Source organism: Cryphonectria parasitica, assembly GCF_011745365.1.
Source record: "Cryphonectria parasitica EP155 unplaced genomic scaffold M406scaffold_4, whole genome shotgun sequence".
In the NCBI taxonomy this organism is placed as follows: Eukaryota; Fungi; Ascomycota; class Sordariomycetes; order Diaporthales; family Cryphonectriaceae; genus Cryphonectria; species Cryphonectria parasitica.
This window is the reverse complement of record NW_024468912.1, coordinates 1,314,115-1,335,850: the sequence shown is the minus strand read 5'-3', so window position 1 is coordinate 1,335,850 and position 21,736 is coordinate 1,314,115. Positions and strand designations below refer to the sequence as shown.

General features: G+C 53.7%; 5 protein-coding genes across 5 annotated transcripts; all 5 read right to left on the bottom strand.

The window, feature by feature from the left end:
• Positions 1-796: 796 nt before the first annotated feature.
• Positions 797-2,742, bottom strand: M406DRAFT_355989 (uncharacterized protein). The gene is made up of 4 exons (XM_040923316.1): positions 2,617-2,742; positions 2,484-2,549; positions 2,030-2,387; positions 797-1,954 (listed from the first exon to the last, which is right to left on the bottom strand). The coding sequence occupies exons 1-4, from the start codon at positions 2,618-2,620 to the stop codon at positions 1,459-1,461; spliced, it is 924 nt and encodes a 307-aa protein (XP_040776574.1). The 5' UTR covers positions 2,621-2,742; the 3' UTR covers positions 797-1,458.
• Positions 2,743-5,805: 3,063 nt separating this feature from the next.
• Positions 5,806-7,639, bottom strand: M406DRAFT_256705 (uncharacterized protein; the record flags this gene model as incomplete). Its single annotated transcript, XM_040917117.1, has 3 exons — positions 5,806-5,912; positions 6,008-6,188; positions 6,269-7,639. Coding segments are annotated over 3 exons (1,659 nt in total), but the record flags the coding sequence as incomplete, so codon positions are not given.
• Positions 7,640-11,480: 3,841 nt separating this feature from the next.
• On the bottom strand, positions 11,481-13,636 carry M406DRAFT_276287 (uncharacterized protein). Its single transcript, XM_040918275.1, has 3 exons — positions 13,363-13,636; positions 13,000-13,240; positions 11,481-12,906 (listed from the first exon to the last, which is right to left on the bottom strand). Exons 1-3 carry the CDS (start codon positions 13,512-13,514, stop codon positions 11,719-11,721), a joined length of 1,581 nt encoding a protein of 526 aa, XP_040776572.1. The 5' UTR covers positions 13,515-13,636; the 3' UTR covers positions 11,481-11,718.
• A 1,427-nt stretch (positions 13,637-15,063) lies between these two features.
• On the bottom strand, positions 15,064-16,579 carry M406DRAFT_339020 (MFS general substrate transporter; the record flags this gene model as incomplete). Its single annotated transcript, XM_040921415.1, has 2 exons — positions 15,064-15,364; positions 15,471-16,579. 2 exons carry the CDS (start codon positions 16,577-16,579, stop codon positions 15,064-15,066), a joined length of 1,410 nt encoding a protein of 469 aa, XP_040776571.1.
• Positions 16,580-20,412: 3,833 nt separating this feature from the next.
• On the bottom strand, positions 20,413-20,866 carry M406DRAFT_329497 (uncharacterized protein; the record flags this gene model as incomplete). The annotated part of the gene is made up of 2 exons (XM_040920436.1): positions 20,413-20,658; positions 20,777-20,866. The coding sequence occupies 2 exons, from the start codon at positions 20,864-20,866 to the stop codon at positions 20,413-20,415; spliced, it is 336 nt and encodes a 111-aa protein (XP_040776570.1).
• Positions 20,867-21,736: the final 870 nt, after the last annotated feature.

Below are 21,736 nucleotides of genomic sequence, written 5' to 3'. Positions count from 1 at the left end.
GCCATGGCCCCCTCAGCCCACCACAAAATGACCAAGAAACATCCCGTCCAAGTGAGCAATATCAGTCAAGCCTGCGAGGGCTAAGAGAGTGCGAGGGTGCGGTACACGACAGAGAAGCAAGCCATCAGCCGGGCCCGTCTCATTATCAAACCACCCGTGGACGCCCACACGGCCACGACAGACCCGTGGCTTTCCACGAAGCGACCCCCCCCCCCTTCTTTTGTTGTGCCATGTCCAACCCAATGTATTTATGATGCTTACTTTCCACACAACGGAACCGAGAGGTATTTGACAAAGTCCACACCAGGCCAACAAATGACTGGGTCGTTCGCTTGGGGGGGGGGGGGGCGTTCACACCCCGCTCTCGCCTGCCGTGCTGCTTTTTGCATGCCACGGCGTTCGTTGGCGGCCGCGCCACCCGGGATTTGGCCCGTCCAACGGCTCAGTTGGGCCGCAGCGTTTGAATGGCAACTTTGCATGCATATAATATATTGTTGTGTCTCGGGCCTTTACATATGGCCTTCGGCCGCGGAAATCACATGGCCCGTTTCTGGGTAAGACTTGGGGGGCGGATGCAGGTACAGGGGCCGTTTGCTGACGGGAGACGCCGAGGCCGAAACATGCACTCTTCTTTCGCCTTCTTTGTCCCTTTTCCCTCCTCCAGTAGTGCTGTGGCAGAGTAAGGACGTAAGCCGGGCCCGAGTGAGCTTAAGAGGAATTAGAACAAACGGAGGCCCGGGCAGGCCAGACCGGGCTTGTTGGGCAATCTTTCTGCTGGGTTTTGTTTCAAAAAAGGCAGAGGACTGAAACAAGGTATTATTCACTTCCTTCTACGAAACGTTTTATCCCCCTCAGCCAGTCAGCCAGACCTTCTTCCTTCTTGTACTTCATCTATCGTATTCTGTGACAATGTATACACCCAACTGCGCGTCCTCGAATCCGTTGCACATTTGGGGCAACAGATTGCGATTCCCGTCCGATCCTTTACAAGAAAAAGACGCCAGCCACAGCGTCTGGGCATATGCAGGATACTTCCTGCGACTGGCCGGAACCATCCTCTTTTACACTTCTGAGGGGTAAAATGGCACCACAACAGAGGAAAAAGTACCTCCAGCGGGATGAGCCAACAACTTCGTTACTTGTTGCGCGACGAGGCGCCCGCATTATGACGAGGAGGCGGCGCCGGGCCAGCTTTACATTGGACGAGAACTGGATGGTGCTCGCTCGCCTGCAGAAATGCCACTTCCGCACAGCACGGGGAACTTCCCTCGAATCCCGCGAATCGCTGCTCTTTCCCCAAGCGTTGAACTAATTTTGTTTCTGCACACAGGCGTAGGTCGGTTCTGCAGCACGAGACCACAAGACCAGCGGGACGCCGCCTGACCCAGGTCACCCCTCCTCCCGCTCGTCCTCCTCGTTCTTGTCCTCCTTCGCTCTTCTTATCCTCCTGCCGATCACTCACGAGCTTCTCCTACCGTACGGCTCAAATGGGAACACAGCACTGACCCCGGCCATGGCCACAAATAGCGCCGCACAGATGTAGATCGGCACCGGCGTGCTGGTATCGCTCACCGTAGCGATCACCGCCGATAAGATGCCCATGATCCGATTACACGCAACCGCAACCCCGTTGCCCGTCGCCCTGTGCGCGCTGGGCAGGACTTCTGGAGTGTAGGCGTAGAGCGTGCCGTAGTAGATGTTGAGGCAAAACCCGATGGCACACGAGAAGCCCACGTTCTCAGGCTCGGTGCGCACCGCCGTGTATGCGAAGAAGAAGGCTGCTGTGGCAAGGGCGCCGATGACCATCGTGTAGCGGCGGCCGAGGATGGGCAGGTTGCACATCCATCCAGCGAGGATGGGGCCTGGGATGCCGCTGATGTTGACGAGGGCGTAGTTGCGCCAGGAGTCGTAGGTAGAGACGTCAAAAGATGCGCCGCGCGTCTCGAGGTATGTGCTGGATGGCTCTTGTCAGCTAAGGCGAGTTCGTAGTCTGTCTGGAGAGGAAAGTAAGAAAAGAAAAAAAACTCACTCGAGAAACACATAAAATAGAGGGTATGCCAGCCCGATGAGAGTCCATGACAACCAGATCATCAGCGTCGAGATAGAAATCTCCCTCGTCGCGAACAGACCCCGGATGTGGATGAGCGCCTCGTTGACAGAGAAGCGATTCCTGCTGTGTGTGCCCTGGACTACGCCACATGCCTCAAGCTTCTCGAGTGTGAGTGAACACGGCCGGTTGTACTTTTGCGACATGTAGCTCAAGGTCTGGATCAGCTTGGCATCCTCGCCCATTCCGAGGAGGTACTTGGGTGTTTCTCTGAGCCGAACAACCGTGATACGGAGGATGGACATGACAAAGACGAGGGCGCCAGATGTAAACATTGTATCTGAGTTTTGTGATGGATTTTTTCTTCTTGTTAGTCCAGTACGCCTTTTGGAAGATTGTCGTCGCTCCGTCAGAATAGTGGTGGGGCCTCACTCACATCTCCAGCCCATGTTGTTGTCGCGGGTGCACACATCGACAGATGCGCAATTCCACTTCTCAGGTGCTGTCATTTATAATACTGGATGAGCATCCCATCGCCATCTCTGCCAGCTCAACTCTATTGCACTCACCCATGAAACCCCAGGCGATGAAACCAGTAATGGCCTGTCCCAGTCCCCACCAGCAAGCCAGGAGTGTCAGCACCCACTGCTTGTTGCCAGGGAGATACTCCAGGAACACGGTTGTGTCAAGAATCACTAACATGGCCCCCCATTGTATGTCAGCCTTCAACTCTCTCTCGCCATCTCTCTCACCAAACAAGTCAAGAAAAAGTAAAACAAACTCAAACTCACGGTTGCCACCTGCTCCAAACCCCACAAGAGCAATGAAAAACCCCAGCGACGCCCAGTTCGGCATGCCCCCCGCAATAATCGCAGCCGCCGAGCAGATGAAGAGCGACACATTAAATGCATACCGCCGCCCGATGACATCTGCCGACAGGCCCCAGAAAAGGGCACCCGTCAGCATGCCGACATAGACAGCGATGGTGAGGGCGCGGCTGAAGCCGTGCTCGCCGAATTCCATGAAGGCCTGGGTGGCGATGATGGACTGGAGGAGGAGGATGAGGGAGTCGACCGCGTAGCTGGTGGGTGCATGTGTCGGTCAGTCAGTCAGTCGGGACGACGACGGAAGGGTGGATGTTTGGATTGAACCCACCCGAAGCCGTTCAGGAAGAATAACTTCCAGTGATACGTCGTCCAGCCAATCTCATCGATAGCCTATTGACCAGCCCTCTCATATTAGCAAGCCTGGCCTTTCTTCTCTCTCTCGATAATCTATCCATGCACCACCACCATCACCAACTCACATTGTTCACGAGATGCATCTTCACGTTCAACACAGGGTCCAGATCCTGCAGGCCCAAGAGATCCTGCCCCTCGCCCAAGGAATCCGTATCCAGAGGGCGCACATCGTCAGAAGAGACAACACCATCCTTGACGTCATCCTTGGCTGACTTCTCAGGGTCGAGGGCTGCTGGACTCGAGGAAGTGTCCTGCTGTGGTGGTGGGGAAGCCATTATGAAAAGAGGAGGAGATTCTGGTGGTTCTGGTGAGAGTCGAAATTAAGAGAGGGGGAACTGGAAAAAGATGGAGAGGGACGCCCTCTTTCATTCAGAGGAAGACAAATGGAGCCGTAGATCCGTCCAGGAAGTAATGGATGCGTGCTTCGGACATCACAAGTGAGACATCAACAAGGCCCTTGTCTAGCTAAGCTGTCTGGGCAACGGTGCTGCTGGTGGTGGTGTAAGTAAAGAGGGGAGGGGGGCGGTTCAAGGAAGAAGGGGAAACCAGTTGAAAAAACAAGAAGAAAAGCAGAAAAGAGGTAGATAGATGAATGGTCACATGTTTTCCTTTCCTGTTTTCGTTAATATATTCTTTACTCACTCCTACGCAGCCCAACCCCCTCGGAGGTAACCTCCTGGGGAGCATCGAGACAGCGCAAGAGTCCTCTGTGGGGCATGAACGAACACCCCCCGTGCTATGTCTTGGAGCTTCTGATAGGCAGGTAGCGTGGGGGAAGGGACCACCCAGAACCAAACATGTTAGTCCCAAGGCGGGGTTGAGACAGCATCCTTAGCGCCACGTTCGTAGCAGGCACGGCAGGTTCGTAGTATGATACCATAGGCTGTTTGCGCTCATGTACTACAGTACTAGGCCTGTAGCTGAATACTAGGTAGCAGTCGGGTCTTGATGGCTGGGAGAAAACACGAACAAACCCCCCTTGCCAAGAATCTCCAAATCTGTCGCCATGCAGGCCATGATCCGATGGCGGGAGGATGGAATACGAGGGGATAACCATGTACACGCGAGCACTCGCTCGCTCACTCACTATACATGGGAGTCTCATAGTGAACTTCAAAGATACCAAAAAGTTGTCCACATCACATGGCCAAGTCGTGCGTAATATAGCGAAAGGTAAGGGCGTCAAGGTCAACGGGGGTACATTCCAGAGGCAGACAAGTCAATGTCAGTTCAGGTAAAATAATTATACTACGATTGCTTCTCTTCCCGAGATTTAACTAAAGTAATAGCCTTCGTCCTATCTCTTCCTTGTATTCCTTTTCTGTTGTTGTCTCTCATATTGGCCTTTTTGATGACCATAGGACCAAACCAAATGTGCCGATCATATATCCTGTCTGGACTAGCCATCATCATTATACTCACTAATAAGCAGCAGGAAGCTGTGCAGAGGTGAGAGACAACCGTCGCAATCCGCAGTCGAATTGTCAAGGAGGATGAGGGGGTAACGTGAATGCACAGCAGTGCGGGCCGACAAAAAAAAAAAAAAACAAAAAACGTAATATGTGCATCATATGCAGTGCAGCCATGATCTCGATGTCAAGATGTCCTCGCCTGTGGACGACTATGCCAGCTTGCATTTGCCATTCTTAGGGACGTGCGTGAGCGAGCCAGAATAGAGAGAGAAAAAGGCCTGGAGGATGGTCATGAGAGGGTCTGCCAACCACGAATCATGAGTATCGATGCAGAGCTTACTTGAATCTCAAGTTGCAAGCAAAGGTAGCGTGACAAGTGCTCATCGGATGGAGGACGGCCCCTCGAATGAGGAGAGAAATGGTCCAGAGCAGACTTGTTCAGGCTGCGCTTGTTCGCGAAGAGAGACAGAGTCAGCTGGTCAGGATTGCAGGCCTTGTTTGTGGGTCGACGTTCTCAAAAGAGTTGAGAGGAGAAAGACGGTCCGCATGAACGGCAGGTCAAGCGCAGAATCCCGGTGGTTTTTAAGTGGTCGCAAAAGGGTCCACACGAACGGCGATGAAGTCAAGGTGACTACGATCAAACGGAGATACCAGATTGCCACCCCAATGTCCTGCTCAAAGCTGCTCGTGGTTGCATGTGGTCGAGGCAGACAAAAAAAGAGGGCATCGCCCGGTAGCCTCATGCCTGTAAAGATGCCTGTATGTCATGGCCGCACGTGGCCAGGACTTGGCCGTGCGGTGTGTTTTCTTCCTCTTTTTCGAGAATGTACTCATACGATCAAAGGCGGAGAGAATCTGGATAGTGCAAAGAGAGACGGAGCCAGGGAAGGGTTCAGCGAGGCAGGACCCTAGCATAGAGCAGCTTCATCATGATTGCGGATAGGCGGATGGCCGCCATGTCAAGTCAGTAGGGATGGGTTGTGTGCGTGTATGAGTGATAAGTCGTGTCAGGCTGTGTGAGCGCTGTGTGAGCGCTGTGTGTGGGTTTGGGTGTGTGCAGCAGTCGGCGTGCAGTCTGCCAGGCCCATGGCTACACACGACTTGACTACGATGTGCCTGGAGGCTTGGTAGCATCACCCTGACCTCCGGCATTGGCAGCGTTTTGGGCGAAAGACTGGTACCACAGGGCAATGTAGTTCTGATAACCACCGTCTGTGCCATACATGTCAGTGAGAGTTTTCTTCTTCTTGTTTCTCTCACCCGAGAACAGAAACCATCAGGTTGAGCACATTGTGGTGTGTACTTACAGATGGCATAAGGATCAAGCTGTCCGTCACCGCCTGCGGGGGCTTGGGGTGGAGGGGCGCCTTGGTTCCCTGGGTGCTGGTTGTTAGAAGATTGGCCGTAGCCGGGATTGTCATAATCACGATGGTGACCACGACCGCGTCCACCGGCGCCGGCGCCAGGGCCGCCAGCGCTTTTCTGCTTCTGATGAAAAATAGGTCAGTATCACTAGGACTGTATTATAAAAGAAAAGACAAGGATATGCAGGCAAAGAAGAAACTTACCACTGCTTCGACTTTGTCTTCAATAGCCTGTTTCGCTCGGTTAATGGCATCTCGGGAGCCAACAAGCTCAATCTCTCTGTCGCTCGCACCGGGCTGGGGCTGCTGGGACACATTGATCTTGCAGCCAGTGCTGTTCTGCATCTCCCGAATCGTCTCTCCGCCCTTGCCTATGATCATGCCGACCGCCTCATTGGGGACGTATATGGCATCTTGGCTCTTCTCCGGCCCATTGTTGTCTCGGTGGCTGCTGCGGCCGCCCTGCGGGGCTGCATTGCCGTTCGCTCTGCTGTCGGAGTCGACAATCTCCATGATCATCTCCTTAGCCTGGGCAGCAGCGGCATAGGGACCAATCAGGTTGACGGGGCGCAGGCCATTGACGCTCTTAGACTCGCCGACAATGTTGACGTGGCAGCCACTCCGCTCCTGCAGGTCCCTGATCGTCTCACCTCCTCGGCCGATGATCAGGCCAACGGTTCTATCAGGGACCATGATCTGCAGGCAGTCCTCGCCCTCCTTCAGGTTTGCGACGCCACCACGCTCTGGGGGTGGAGCTGGCCGGGGCCCGCCACGGTCTAGGCCGGCGCGAGCGATGGCGCCCATGCCGCTGTCCTCGATGATGCGATTGATGGCCGCGCGGGCTTCGGCTCGACGGGCGCGGGGACCAGTGATCTTGCACTGGCGGAACTTTTCGTCGTTGGTGTTCGGCGGAAGGAACTGGACGCGACACTTGGTCTCGCCCTCAACGCGCCTTAGGTTCTCACCCTGACGGCCGATGATGAGACCAACCAGGCTCGCTTCGATTTCCATGGTCTCGGCGGCATTATCCTCATCGCCACGGAGAGGAGACCGTTGTCGCAGAGGATTACCACCGCGAGGAGAAAAGGCACCGCCGCCCTGGCGGCCACGGGGTCCAGGGGAGTAGGAGCGGTCGCGGGCATGGTGGCCGTAATCGCGAGGAGGGCGGTCGTCTCGGCGGTCGTCTCGGTAGGGGTTGGCATCGCGGTAGCTGTCACGGCGGGGGGATCGAGATCGGGATCGGCGCCACTGATGCCCATCACCGCCAGAATGGCTCTCATTTCCTCCATAACTAGGAGCGCGCTCGTAGGGAGCCAGATTGTTGGCGGCTGCGACAGCCTTCGCCTTGGCAATAGCATCTTGAAGGCTGACGGTGCCAGAGGTGACTGGCTTGATGGCGCTCAGGTCGACAGTGCCACTGGAGGAGGGCTGGGGGTAGCCGTACTGGGCAGAAGGAGGTGGGGGAGGATGAGAATAGTTGGCTCCTGGAGGGGGTACATTGGTCTGAGGTGGTATGCCATAGCCACCAGGCTGGGGAGGGTAGGCTGGGGCCACAAGGCCTGGCTGGACTTGGGAAGGGGTGGTTGTTGCAGGTCTCTGCTGGGTAGCTGGGTGGTTGGTGGTGAATTAGCATCATAACAAATGTTGGATGGTGTGTGTGCTAATAGGAGGGCAAGAAGAGGGAGAGCCATTCTTACCACGAAGCTGCTCCAGGATCTGCTGGATGTCTGGTGTTGCACCGGCCATCTTCTCTGTCTCTGTCTTGTTTTTTTTTTTTGTGTCCTCTGATTGGGAACCTTGTGGAATTGCCAATGTGTTGGTGTCAAGGTAGGACTGAGATGCCAATGTCTCTTTGTAGGATGGATCTTGTTGTTGCTGAACCTGATGGCAGACTCTTGTCAAGACTTTTGTAAAGGATCCTCCGTGTGTTGTGTGTCAAGTCGAAGTCGTCAAGCCAGGAGTCGCAGCCTTTGTTGATCAAGGTCAGTGCAGCGAACCCTGTCCTGTCCTAACCAGTGAGCGCTGTAGCTCTTCTCCTGAAGAACAAGAATAGGGACAAGTCACAGCCCCTACTGTGAAGCAGCAAGGAGGGTGAATCGAAGAACAAAGAGAAGGGGGAAGAAGGGGAGGGGGTTGATTGTTGTAGACGGTTAAAAAACTGCCGAGGAAAGAGAAAGAGAAAATGCAGGTTCTGGTTCCTTGGTGTGGGTAGGCGCTAAACTTGCTTCTGGTGGTCCGTGCAGCAGCAGCAGCAGCAGCAGATATTCACAACTGGTAGGTGGTGTGCTGCCCCGCCAAAAGTTCATGTGTACCCGGTGTGTACCCTGCCTGCAGCCTCCATGTTCTGGGCCCTTCTAAACCTTCTGTGAGCCCCATGTCAGGGTCTTGACTCACTTGAGCTTTGGGGCCCACTTTCAAAAACCCCTCCTGCTCTCTTCCCCAGCCAAAACTTCAGATGAAAATAAAGAGATTCCAAAACGTGAAGAAGACAAAAGAAAGCATTGGCTTGGTACTTTGTATTACATTAATTTCCTTATGATAATCACTGGTTCTCGCAAGGTCCATGGCGTAAGCTCCAATGAATGCTCTTGCTTGGGCTGTGTGCGGGTGCTTTGGCTATTCCAGTGCCATCATCGTACCTCAGCACTGCAGGCACGCCAAACACTCAGTACTTGGTATGGGTATGGATCTTTCGCTATGCTAGGTCAGCACGGGCCAAGGTTCCATTGACACATCCAAGCAAGATCTCTTTGAAACTATTCCCAATTCAATATGATACAGTATAAACCAAAGTCCATTGCATCTCAGCTGAGGCTCCAACACTATATGAGGCACCTTTTTCCCAAGAAGAATCAAGATAGTGGCTAGGGCAGGAAGAAGCAATCAACAAGGCCTGCAGTGCTGTCAGGGGCTTCCCCTCAGGGCCAGCCAGCACTAGATGACTTTTCAACCATCAACAATAACAATTGATAATCCATTCTTCTGCTGGAGGTGGTGATTCCACCTTCAATATCCCATCAGGACTTGTCAAACAATGCCCTTAAATGAATGTATGATTGTGTATAGATGGGCCTACCACCTTGATCTACTCAGCTCTGCTCTGAATCACTGACCCTGTCAATGGCAGGCAGACAATGGGTTTCTCCTTCTCTCTTTCTCTCTTTCCCCCATGTACCATCTCTTTTCCTTGCCCACCCTATTCCACTTCTTCTGTGATCCTCTGTTTTGTCACACTCACTTCAACAGGGACTCACCTCAGAAGTATACCTCATCAATCAAACCCCAAGCCTCATCCTCCTGCAAAGCCTCAACCAACCCATCGTCAATCTCATATCCCTTCTGCTTCCGGCCCTTGGAGGAAGGAGGGCCCAGCCACGCCTCCGTATGCCTCAGCAGCAGCTCAAAAACAGCCATACAGGCCGGCACCGTGATCAGGCCATCAACTCCGCCCTCCTCGTCGTCGTCGCCCTTGTCCGCGATCTCCCTGGTGAACTCGAACGCCGCCATGCTGAGCAGATCTCTGCGCATCTTTCCAGTCAGCGGCTTCTTGCGCATGGCATCGACAGAGCCGTCCTCGTTCTCCTCCTCGTCGTCCTGCTCCTCGTCGTAGCTGTACGGCGTGGGAGCAGCGGCCGCCTCCATGCCCGCCTCGGCAGCCCCATCGACACTCCTCCTCGTGACCGAGACGAACCCGCTCGCCACGCCATCCATGCCCAGCTGAGCGAGCTCGCTCTCCTCCACCGCCCCAGGTGCCCGAGGCGGGTGCAGCGTGGGCCTGGGGAGGAGTCCACGCCCCTTGGAAGTCGGAATCGGCACCGGCAGGCCTGGGTGTGGGAGCGAGCTGCCGCCAGTGATGCGCTGCAGCACGTGGTACATGAACATGAGCACGTCACGAACCTCGCTTGGGAGCCCAATAGTCGACGCCATGCGGAAGATGGCGTCCATAATGATCCGGAGCAGCTTCGCAGGCACGTTGATGAAACCTGGGAGCTTGAAACCTGGCGGGTTGGGCTTCTTCACCGGTGGGGGGTTGGGGGTGGGAAGAGGACGTGTAGGTAGATCCGTAGGGATGATTGGTGGTAGAGGAGGCAGAGGAGGCAGGTCGGGCAGTTTTGTCGGCAATGGAATTGGAAGTATGGGCAGCTTGGGCAGGTCCGTGGGCACTGGGACTGGGAGCTCAGGCAGCTTGGGCTGGGCTGGTATCCTCGTAGGCAGAAGGGGAGGAAGCCGGATAGGTTCCTTGGGCAGCGGTGGGAGGTCCTGCACCCCATCACCCTCATCCTGGCCACCAGCGTCACGAGACTCCACACTATCCTCCTCACTCCTCCTCCAGAGGGGCATGTCGTCGTCCTCGACTGCTTCACCCTGGCCCATGATCAGCTCCTCCTCCCAGCTCGCCGCCAGCTCCCGGTCCTCCATCCGCAGCTCCTCGAGCTCCCCCTGCAGCTCCGCCGTCAGGGAATAGCGCGGGCTGATCCGTGCATGCTCTCCTTCCAGGACGAGGCCGTCGTCGACGCCTTGATAGCTGGTGGTGGTGGTGGTGGCAACGTCCCTGAGGTTCAAGGTATTGGGAGTGGTCACGGGCCCGTTGACGACGACGACGTTGTGCAGGAGCCAGTATACCGCAGTATGGATGCCAATGATCGACAGCGCAGTGATGACCATGCCCAGCACGGTCCAGGCTACTATACGACAGAAGCGGTGGCCGTCCATTTTGGTGTGAACGGAGGGGGGAGGGTCAGTTTGCTGGTTGGCACTCATCGATCTTGTTTAGTGTAGAGGATGTCCTAGAGAAAAGGTGAGTGGGAGAAGAAACGCAAAGCTTCTGGAACAACGAAGAGGGTGTAAGAGCAAATCTCCAGATCTGAGAGACTGGAAATCCCCTCCGCCTTATTAAAAAAGGACAAGCTGTTCGAGCCTACCGTCCACTTGGATGGTTGCAATAATCTTGACGCTCACTTGCTGGCGTTCGCGCCTCGTCCCAGCGCTGAGCGCATCCTCTTCAGCGGCGACCATACCCAAACCGCTGCTTTGGGAAAATCGATGACGGCTTCAACATTGGCCTCGAAGCTCGGTCATTGGATGTGAGGCCATTCACATGTCGGAAGGATGTAGCTTTTCGTGCTTAGTATGGCAGACTGGCGGGAACAAAAATGCCTAGTCTGGGTCTTGGAGCTCTTTCGTATGATTGTAGTTACCTGTCTTCCCTTCCTCCACAGATGCATGCACTTGCTTCGTTCTACTGTGTCCTCCAACCCAAATATCCTCAAGTGTTGACAACATTTTCGTTATCTCCAGTTGGCCTAGAACCATAAGTGACTCGATATCCTTCTGAGCGTTGCAACGCACCTCATACCGTGGCCACCTGTGTAAACTTATCGAGAACGAGTGAAGCACGAAAGAAAGGATATAGCTTGTTAGGCAGCTTGGATTGGACTTGACGTATTGGTCGTACGAGCGGCGAGAATCGTCCCGCTGTCCAGTCTTACATTGAGTTCAGCCTTCCGGCACTATATCGTCCTTGACAGCCAGCTCCAATCGAAAGTGTTTCGAGGTAGAGATCTACATTAGATCCACATGCATCGTCGTTCAGACCATCCTAGATCCGGTCGCGACTTGCTCCTTTTTCCAGCTTCCCCTCTTGTTCTTTTTTTTTACTTCCACTGCACCTTTTGCATGCTACCTTGCTCAGCCAGGGCCTTGTGCATGTCAAAGCTATTCCACAGGAGGTGGGGCTCGTGGCCCATACCCTTGCGCAGGCACTCAAACTCGGCCTTGTCGAAGTATTCCCTCAGGATGGGCTTGTAAACGTCGTGCGCGCACTTTTCAATGATGACCCTGGCCCTCTCTCTGGGGCTTAGGCCTCGCACGTCAGCCAGGCCGCATTCGGTGACGATGACGTCCAGGTCGTGCTCCGTCTGGTCGACGTGCGTGCACATGGGTACGATGCATGAGACGCCATGGGGGTCCGTCTTGCTGGGCCGGGTGGAAGGGGTGTGCATGATGCTGTATTTGGAGGACCGCAAGAAATCGGCAGATCCGCCCAGGCCATTGAGCATGCGGCTGCCCATGACGCAGGTGCTGTTGGCGTGCGCGTAGATGTCCACCTCAACGGGAGTATTCATGCCGATGACGCCGAGGCGGCGGATAATCTCGGGCGAGTTGGACACCTGCTGGGAGCGCAGGAGAAGCTTGTTGTGGTAAGACTCCCAGTTGTCGTAAAAACGCTTGAAGCCGTCGGGCGAGAAGCGCACCGACGTGGCCGTGGCAAAGTCCAGCTTACCTGAGTCAAAGAGGTCCAGGAACGTGTCCTGGATGACCTCGGTCCAGACGTTGAGGTTCTCGAACTTGGAGTCCGCCAACCCGCCGATGACGGCATTGGCAATGTTTCCGATGCCGGATTGGATGGGCAGCAAGTTCTGTGGCAGGCGGCCGTGCTTGACCTCGTGGTCCCAGAACTCGATGATGTGGTCGGCGATGGCCTGCGAGCTGGCGTCGGCTTCCGTGTTGGGCGCGGTCTGATCCGGGTAGTCGGAATGCAGGACGCCTACCACCTTCTCTGGGTCGATCGGGATTGAGGTCGTGCCAATGCGGTCCTCGACACCCATAATCAGGTAGGGCTTCCGCCTTGGGGGCAGGTCGGTCATTGTGATGTCGTGCAGGCCCTCGAAGCTGGGGATGGACGTGTTCACCTCGATGATGATCTTGTCAGCCAGCTGCACCAGCTCTGGCGTCGCGCCGACTGATGCGCCGGGCACGATGCTGCCGTCCTCCTTGATGGCCGTTGCCTCGACGACTACCACGTCGAGCTTGTTGTTTGGTCGATCTTTCGTGTAGAAGCCCTGCGACGTATTCTCTCAGTATGCATGCCGTCTTTCTCTCGCTTTTTCCTTTGTTGATCTAGCAGCCACCTTTGGGCGAGGAAGGGCACGTACGTATACAAGATCCACGGGAAACATAGACAGATGCTTGTCGAAAAAGTTGATCCGCCCTTCATTGATACCCTTGGCAATAGCCTTGCCGACCTGATGTGGACTTCTTCTCTCAATCATATCCAGCCCAGCCCATCTGTTCTCCGTCTCGGCGCCAGACGACGCGCCAACAAAGAGTGTGTACTTCAGCTGGCCCTGGAGGCCGTTCTTCTCGACGTGATCGGCCAGAAATGTAGGCATCTTCCTGTATAAGCGCACAAGGCAGGTCCACTGGTCAGCCTCCCACCCAAGAAGTATGTACGTCCTCTCATCTCCCATCTCCCAATGCCCTATCTACCTGCTCATTCTAGGGATAGAAAGACTCACTTGGGGTATCCGACACCCGTGAATCCACTCCAGCCGATGTACGAGCCATTGGGAAAGTGTTTAAGCAGGTCCTGGGGGTGGCACAGCTTGTTGAGCATCGACGGCCTGCGGACGCGTGCCTTCAAGGCCGCAGAAGCTATAGGTGATGCCATCTTGTATTGTCTCCTCCTTCTTTTTTTCTTTATTATACAATTACGGTCTCACGGTCGATCGTGGGGGAGGGTTGATCCTCGTGTGTTTAGAAAATGGGCGTACAGAACGGAAAAGAGTGGAGAGGGTATAAACGGTACGCAGGCGAGCAGTGCTGCATCGAAAAGAGGAAGTAGAAGAGAGAATTTTCTCGACCTCCGAATCCGAAAGGAAGGGATCCGGGGCTTTATGTATTATGTATGAGATAACCGGGTCGTTGGCAGCACAGGTCCTGTCCTGTCCAGGCGCGGGTCGGACGATGCGTGCGGTTGCGGGAGCTGCTCTGAGCCAAGTGGCCAATGGGGCCGGGAAGTGCGGTGGGGCACTAACAGCTTGCAGCCCTCCATGCGGGAAGAGCCTGGCAGTGCCTGGGACAGGCCCCTAGATTCTGTTGTTAGGGAGGTTGATGGCGGGATGACGTCTGGACTCCCCACAGTAGCTTCTCTGTGCTGTTTCCTCTTGCTCTGTTACTGCTCCTCAGCCCAGGACAATTTTTCTTGGGTAGTCTGTAACCGCAGTACTTCAAGTAAACTCTCTCTCTCTCTACCTGATTCTCAAGGATCGAGGATTTGAAGTTTTGTTTTTCTCTCTTCTTACCCATCTCGTATGATGAATTGCGCGTGACACTGTTCCTTGTCCTTCCTAAAATATACGTACTACTCATTGTATTACTTGCGGATCCGGCCCTGCCCCAGAAGAGCTATCAAAAGGATGGGGAGGGGGCCACCGCCCCACAGCAGGCCAAAGTGACATTGCATGGCAAAGATGCGAGCCTCTGAAGCTCCCGTTCGTCCGTCCAGCCTCGCCTTGTCCTCGGTAATGGTGATGCATTCCCACCAGCACGGCGGTGGCTCAAACAGGGCCCCCAGTCGAGGCTTCCTTCAATGGATGGATGTTGATTCGTGCAAGACATGTACAGCTTACCATCTCAATTGTGATTTGCCATATTTCAATGTCACATTGGGTCATGCATGTACTTAGTCGACTACCACTGCATGAAAGTCCATTATTTCGCCTTCTTTTTCTTTTTTTTTTTTTTTTTTTTTCTTTTTTTCCCTGACTGGAGGCGCGGTTCGCGACCTCGCGAATGCCGAGTCATGGCACTGTGGATTTACACCTAGGGCTCCAAAGTCAATTCAATAGCGACAACACAAAGGCTCTAAGAGAAAATAATGATACGATAAACAAAGCGGTAGTGGGTATGGAAAGTCAAATTACGTATGAATGATTTATGACATTCCCTGCCTAACGCATGTGAAGAAGAAAATAGCCCAATGCTATGGTATCGTTTCGTGTCATCGTTCCCATCAATGCGAGGGCCCCATCCCTTTTAACCATTACAACAAGTCATGTTGAATCTGTTTCATGAGCCTGTGTTCATTTACACCCCGGCCCCTTCTCACCTCAGCTTGTGACCCCCTCGTTCCTTGCGCGACGGGACAGCATCGAATTATTTAGCGGACGCCCAGACGATGATCCGCAGCTGCGGTCCGATCTCGCAGCAGCTATAATCTAGACCACAGTCTTCTGCGTGTCCGGTGCGGCCCCGCCCACGACGTCCTCGACCGTCTCGTCTGTAAACTTGAGGTCCTCTTCGAGAGGAACAGTGTCCTGGACCCGGAGCCAGATGATGGGCGAGGCAATAAGCAGTGCAGCGGCCAGCAGGCCCCATGTCGCGCCGAAGATTGTGTTGTACGGCTTCCCGAGGGCATCGACGCGCCAGAAGATGGCGGCACCAGCGGACTGGATGCCCTTGTAGAAACCAGCCAGGTTGGCAGCCTTGCGGGAGTTGTTGGAGAGGGCGCCCATTGTCCTGCGAGGAAAAATTGCTGTCAGTATCACATACACACGCGCGCGCGCACGCACACACACTGATATTTTTATGGCTGCCAGGGTGCTGACGGTGCAAGGCTACGTACCAGTAGATGGTGGTCTGCCAACAGGCATCAAAGAAACCGTAAAAAATGTACAGAAACATGGGCGCGATGTACTTGTGACCACCGTCGGTCCAGTCAACACCAACAAAGGTCTTGGCAGAAGTCTCGGCGCGCGAGGGTTGATCCTTTTGCCAGGCCCAGCCTCCGCCCCAGATGATAAAGGTCAGCACGAACAGCGTGATGAAGGCAATCCTGGCCTTGAGGCTGCGGCGCATTTTGCCATAGTCCAAGGAGTAGCCGAAGATGACCGCGCCGAAGATCTGTGCGGACCAGTACAGCACGTTGTTGAGGGCACGGGTGCGCGTGTTGAACTGGCCGGCGTTCATGTCGTTGGTCTGGTAAGTGTAGAAGACATTGCTGGCGAAGAACATGGGGAACAGAAGCACAATCCACGGGTCTTGATACAGCGTCTCCCATAGCCCGAGGATCTCGGTCTGCCAGGATGGGTTCTTCATCAGGATGACGTGCGAGCCGTCCTCGCGCTGCACCCTGTCAGCGTTGCACAGGAACAGGGCCAGCACCGCGCCCACAAACATGAGCACGATGAAGGCAGCATACGTGCCATCGGTCACGGCGCCTGTCTGATTGTTGACGTTCTGGCCCAGGGGAATCAGCGCACCGACAACAGCGCCGAGGTTGAAGATGATCCAGAACCACGAGATGTAGCGGCCCTTGTACTGCTCAGGGGGGTAGGACATCATGATGGCTCCCTGACCGGTCCAGAGCAGACCGGCGCACACGCCCAGGAAGGCGCCGGCGAAGACGACGAAGCCCAGGTTCTGGTCATGAGAATAGGACAGGAAGGAGGCTGCGTAGAGGCAGTAGCCCAGGCCGCCGATGGACATGGTCAGCCTGATGCCGAGGCGGTTGGCGAAGGTGCCGGCGAAGAAACCGACCACGGCGAAGGTCGAGTACAGGGCGGTGTTGGCATCGTCAGAGGCAAGTGTGGAGAGCTGGCCAGCGCCGCCCATACCCACGATGGCGTTGAACATGCCAGGGCACAAGAAACAGACCATGGCGACCATGAACAGTTGGCACTTGGGCGAGGCGTACCAGAACTCAGAATTGCGAATCCTGAAGCCCTTGTACATCCATCCTAGAGGACGGGCAATTGTGCCATCAGCCTGGTGGGCGGCAGAATAAACTGGTGACACGGCAGCTTTTTCATCTACGCCGGTATTGACAGCGGTCTCCTTGGCCTCGGGGCCGACGTCGACCTTGGTCTCTGTGTCCGTCATTTCGAATATCTTATATGGAGGCTTCTCTACCCGCGTATGCGTCTCTTGGGTGTTGTGCAGTAGGTGAACAAGAATTAATGTGGTCTGTGGTGGAGCAGGTCGCCTTTGATGATGGCAGCGGTCTTCAGTCAAGAGCACTTGATCAGGCGAGGCGAGAAGAGCTTGTATGAGAAGAAAGAGAGAGAGAGAGAGAGAGTCAAGAGACAGAGAATAGCAAGGAGGAAAACCACGTCAATGGGATGTCGAGGGCAATGCGAGAGTAAATGTGGTTTTGAATTGGTGGTCTCGCGATCCCTCGCATGCAAGATAACAGGCCAGCAGCCTACAGAAGATGCAGGATCTCCAGGGTCTGCTCTAGCGATGGAGCATGTGAACAGGGGTTGTTTGGGGTAAGCTGTGGGGTTGGGACAAGCTGGAGGCAAAGTGCGATGCCCCTTTGCAGGGTGCCACTGCCAATTTTCTACGGCTGGTCAGTAGCAATGCTGCAATGTGTCATAACACGGCAAACCATGAGCCCTAGGTGCTGTGGTGGAAGGGTGGGTTGATTGTGGCTGGAGTAGTACCATGAGTAGGAGGTACTACTATCTAAAGTGATGTGTGTGTGTGTGTGTGTGTGTGTGTGTGCTCGATGTAATGTAACACTGGAAGGGATCCTTCACATGCCGCCCTACTTCCCCGTCCTTTGAAGCTGAAGGGCGAGCCCAATCTGGAGGATTCCTGGCAGGCGAGAGATAGGTGAGAGCACAGTCGGTAGGGGCATGCTATTGGGTGTCCAACACGACAATGGTTTGCAAAGATGGCTGATTGTGAGCCAGGAGGAGACCAAGGTGAAAGGCCACTCATATGTTGTCTATGTGGTGATACTGTTGTCTGGTACCTTGATACGAAAAGAAATGCTCGTGAGTCTTGCCGTCTTACTTCGTATAGTGAGTGGCATGTATGCATTTCTGGGACCAGGGCAAAAAACGGAATGGACTTGAACAGTTCGTATTGTACAATAGTATCGTACCACGTACCGTTGCAGACCAAGGAGTGCCAGACAGATTGCTCATCTTCAACGGTGCACAGAAGGTACTAGCGGTATGGGCGAGCCTTGCCCCTCCCCGCTACTGACCCCTGCCGCACTAGAGTCCTAGAAATCTTCCTTCCGTGTGGAGGAGAGAGCCTAGAGACCCAGACAAGACAGGGGTTCAGACCTCCCCATATTTCTTTCGTTTTTTCAAATCTTCTGACCACTTCGGACACGCTTGACCCTCACATAAACCACAGACAAGTCCCCTACATCAGCCTAGTCTGCTGTCGCTACTGCTATCACCTGCTGTTGGAGGAGAGAAACGTAGCCATCGAATCTTTTCGACTGGTCAGATCGTCTCGTTCTTCCTTCTTGGGGGCGGTCTCTCACGACGGCTGATAAGACCGGACCGACTCCCTTCAACCCTCCTCATTGGACACCAACCTGGGCTGGACACGAGTTCTTCCCGCCTCTGATCATCACGACCGTCCTGACACGCCGAACCTGATTGGGCCTTTCCTCCCAGCACGAGAGGGGACGGTCATATGCCACCCCCCTTTTCCATCGTCAGCACCAGCCAGCTTAGCATCGTTCTGTCTGGAACATGTGCGTGTCGATTCATGCCACAGTACACCCCCGACTGGTAGTGTGGCGTCTTTGCTAGGCGCGGTTCCATCCCGGACCATGGGTAGAGCGCAACCCCACCACCCCTCGAAAACCTTCCATGTAACGTTTCTCGGATCCGGAGTTTTTAGGTAGTGGGCTGCCAAGCTGTGGCACCGCAGCGGCATGATCTTGAAGGAGAGCCCCTAACCCTTTCCAGCACCAGCAAATGGGAGGTTCAGACGCCTTTGAGCAGACGCCCTTTTCCCTTCGCACTGGGCACATGCAGCCAACGATGAGGCTACCGATCATTTGCATTGCAAGAGTAGCTATTCATGATATAATAGGGAGAATAGGAGTATAGGAACAGAAAACAAGAACATGAGAAAACAATGGCAAGTGGTTGAGAGCCTATCAAACGCTGATGTTCGTGATGATGGAGAAAGGGGGGGGATCATAGCAGGTTGCACAAGGGAACAGGGGAAGATGGAACGTTTGATACGATGAGAAGGCAAGCCTTGAGGAGGCTAAAATACTGCAGAGCATGGTGATACCCATTTCTATTTCTTTAGGTAGCCTCCTTCTCTTTTCACAACATCTGCAGGGTTCCTAGACTGGCATCAAGACAGCCTCGCCTGATGCCCATTGCACCCATACTGGCAAGGAACCATACCTCATGGATGGTACTGTTAGTAATGGCTAGTTAAGCCCTCAAGACTGTAGTGTGGGAAGGGGAGGGGAAGTGGTTAGTCAGGAGCCGTACGCGACTCTCCCACATCTCAGAGTGTGCTAGGCGCATAAAAGCCCCCCCCCCCTCCCAGAGCACGTGTTCGGGAGTAGTGCGCGTTCGACTTCAGAACTCTTAGAGAAAAATTCCCTACTGTGATATACAAGGATATACAATTTGTATCAGCGCTCCCGAGTTACGCAGCATGAATCAGCCTCGCATCACCACCTGGTCAACTCTATCCGTACCGGCTGCCATGACAAGTCATACAATCGAATCGATCTGGCTCAGCGGTCAGGCCAAGGACACCTTTGGACCTCATATGTCCGCTCAGCAATTCCTGGTTTGTAGGAAATAAGTTGCTACGACTTACATAAAATGTCAAATCCAAGTTGATATAACGCATGACCTTGGCTCAAGAACAGAAGTTGCTTGCCTTTTATTTCACTGCTGGAGCGGTCGTCACACTGTGATTATTTCTTCAGAGGCCGTCTTTGAAGAAGCGTTTTCGAGGACTCAGTGCACCCAGATATAATAATCTTGCTTGTGTCTTCTAACCCGCATATCGCAGGGACAGCATTTTCAAAGCTTGAACCAAATATTATCACCACAATGAGAGTAGTCCACACACACTTTGAAAGTAAACAAGGTATCGTCACAACTCATGAACGCGAACCTATGTTTTCTTCTGGACTACACGAATTGCCCAGCGAGGTCAGACGGAAAGTTCCATATTTTAATAATATTTACAGTTTAGGAGTAAATATGAATGGAACTTTCATGCTCTGGGGCCCCGTATCCTTTGACAGGCACACATTGACAACATCGATGGCTGGCTTCACGGCATTTTGTCCATTGTCATAGGGAACGGTCTCATCGAAGAACATCTGAGGTATGATATTCCGTTGTTTTCTTCGACGTACCAGTATGGATAGTACGTGGTATTCTTCGAAATTGGCCACCGGCTACTTCAAACTTATGGAATAACGAGAAGAGCCGGGGGGGGGGGTTAGAAAGTGAAAAAGGTCAACCCCGCTGAGGGCGGATTTGTCAAGACTCGATCAAGTTCATATTTTCGGACTATAAAACTAGAATTTCTTAAGCCATGAATCAGGACATCTCTACATTAGATCAGACTTGCGTGCGTGGTAGACTGTGGTTCACCTCATTGCCCCTCAAGCCTGACCGAGAAAAACCTCGGAAATGTGCAGAGGTCTAATCTGAATATTATCGAGTCCCGGCAAAGGCCTTACAACTCGAACGACTGCAGTCTGATTGTCATTCCAATTTTACATAATCCTGATGCAGACTTGTTCTTATAACTCGCAAGCCTTGGGCTTGATATTATCCCATATTTGCTCGCGAATCGTCTTCCAGCAGCTTCCTGCTGAAGTAGCTGAACAATTGCTGGCGGACGTCTGGGTATTCCAGAGGGGACGGTATGCCCTCTTCGTCTGCCGCCTCCTCCTCCTCCTCCCCCTCGCCCCTCTGAGGACAGAACCCGTCGAGCTCCGTGTCTACCGCATTCTTGGCCGTCACCGTCGTCGAGCCGTCGCTGTCCCACCAGTAGATGCTTTCCTCCTCGTACAGCTGCCTGACAATATAGCTAAACGAGCTGGGCATCACAATGCCAAGTTGTAATTTGATCTTGGTCTGGCACCATCGTTCTCCGACGGCCTTATAAGCTCCCTGGCTTCGCGACGAGTACAGCCAGCTGCAGACATGCTGTGTGGAGGCGGGCGCAAAGTGGCACTCTGTGGCCGGCCGGGCTGGAGCTTGCCCGCCAGCTTCTCAACATCGTGGACTTTGACCAGAGCATCGACTGGCGCTTTCTATACAGCGAGTTTGCGCCTAGGCTACCAGGAGCAAATGCATCTGCTCAGAGGGGCGTTGACGAGGTATGTGCTGTCCTGGAATCAGTATGGCGCCTTTTTTGAGGATAGCTTCGCTTGGCCGGCGTCAGCGACGGTCTACATCGCTATCACCCTGACGACCATCGAAGTAGGTTTTGCAACGACGCTTGTGAAGAACCTTGCTTTCCGGTCTGCGTCGTGTGGATTTACTATCTTTTACATTGTGTGCCCTCTTATTGTATCCGCACTGGTTGTCCTTGGCTTCTTGTAAATGTTTATCATGAGCTGGGTATCGGTTGTGCAGCTAAAAAGACGTTTCCGTGCGCTCAAGGTGCAAGAAGCAGGTCGTTGAAAACATGTAGTCTTTCTATCACATATGATCAGTAATATCCATAGTACCATCTCAAACTTTTCATATGCTACTTTAAATTGTATTGGTTATGCCGGATGAAGACATTCGTCCTTTTTCCACATATGGAACATTGAAACGTGGAGTGGACGGTACAAATGCTTTGGCAATTGATATTGCAAGACCTGCAAGCTCCTCATTCGTTCAAATAGTAGCTGCGAATCAGCTTTTGGTTCCCTATATTCCTGCATTTTCTCTTTCAGCTACTGTGGTTGGCAGACACACCTGGGTGCTTTCTAAGTTGATATGAACAAGTAAATACATATGTAGACAGAAAACTTTGAGAAATATATATGTTTCATCGAAAACTGCAGAAATGGTATGTCTATGCTGCCATGATGGAAAAGTCCAAACCTCGGCACACCAGCTTTACGTGGAGCGTATTGTATCAATTGAATCATGACGC

Coding starts and splice junctions, on each gene's coding strand:
- M406DRAFT_355989 (XM_040923316.1), bottom strand. Junction 2,388..2,483: donor CAACAACATGGGCTGGAGAT/GTGAGTGAGGCC, acceptor CACAAAACTCAG/ATACAATGTTTACATCTGGC. Junction 1,955..2,029: donor CTATTTTATGTGTTTCTCGA/GTGAGTTTTTTT, acceptor AGAGCCATCCAG/CACATACCTCGAGACGCGCG.
- M406DRAFT_276287 (XM_040918275.1), bottom strand. CDS start 13,514: ATGGCATCACCTATAGCTTCTGCGGCCTTGAAGGCACGCGTCCGCAGG. Junction 13,241..13,362: donor ACGGGTGTCGGATACCCCAA/GTGAGTCTTTCT, acceptor GCGCTTATACAG/GAAGATGCCTACATTTCTGG. Junction 12,907..12,999: donor TTCCCGTGGATCTTGTATAC/GTACGTGCCCTT, acceptor AATACGTCGCAG/GGCTTCTACACGAAAGATCG.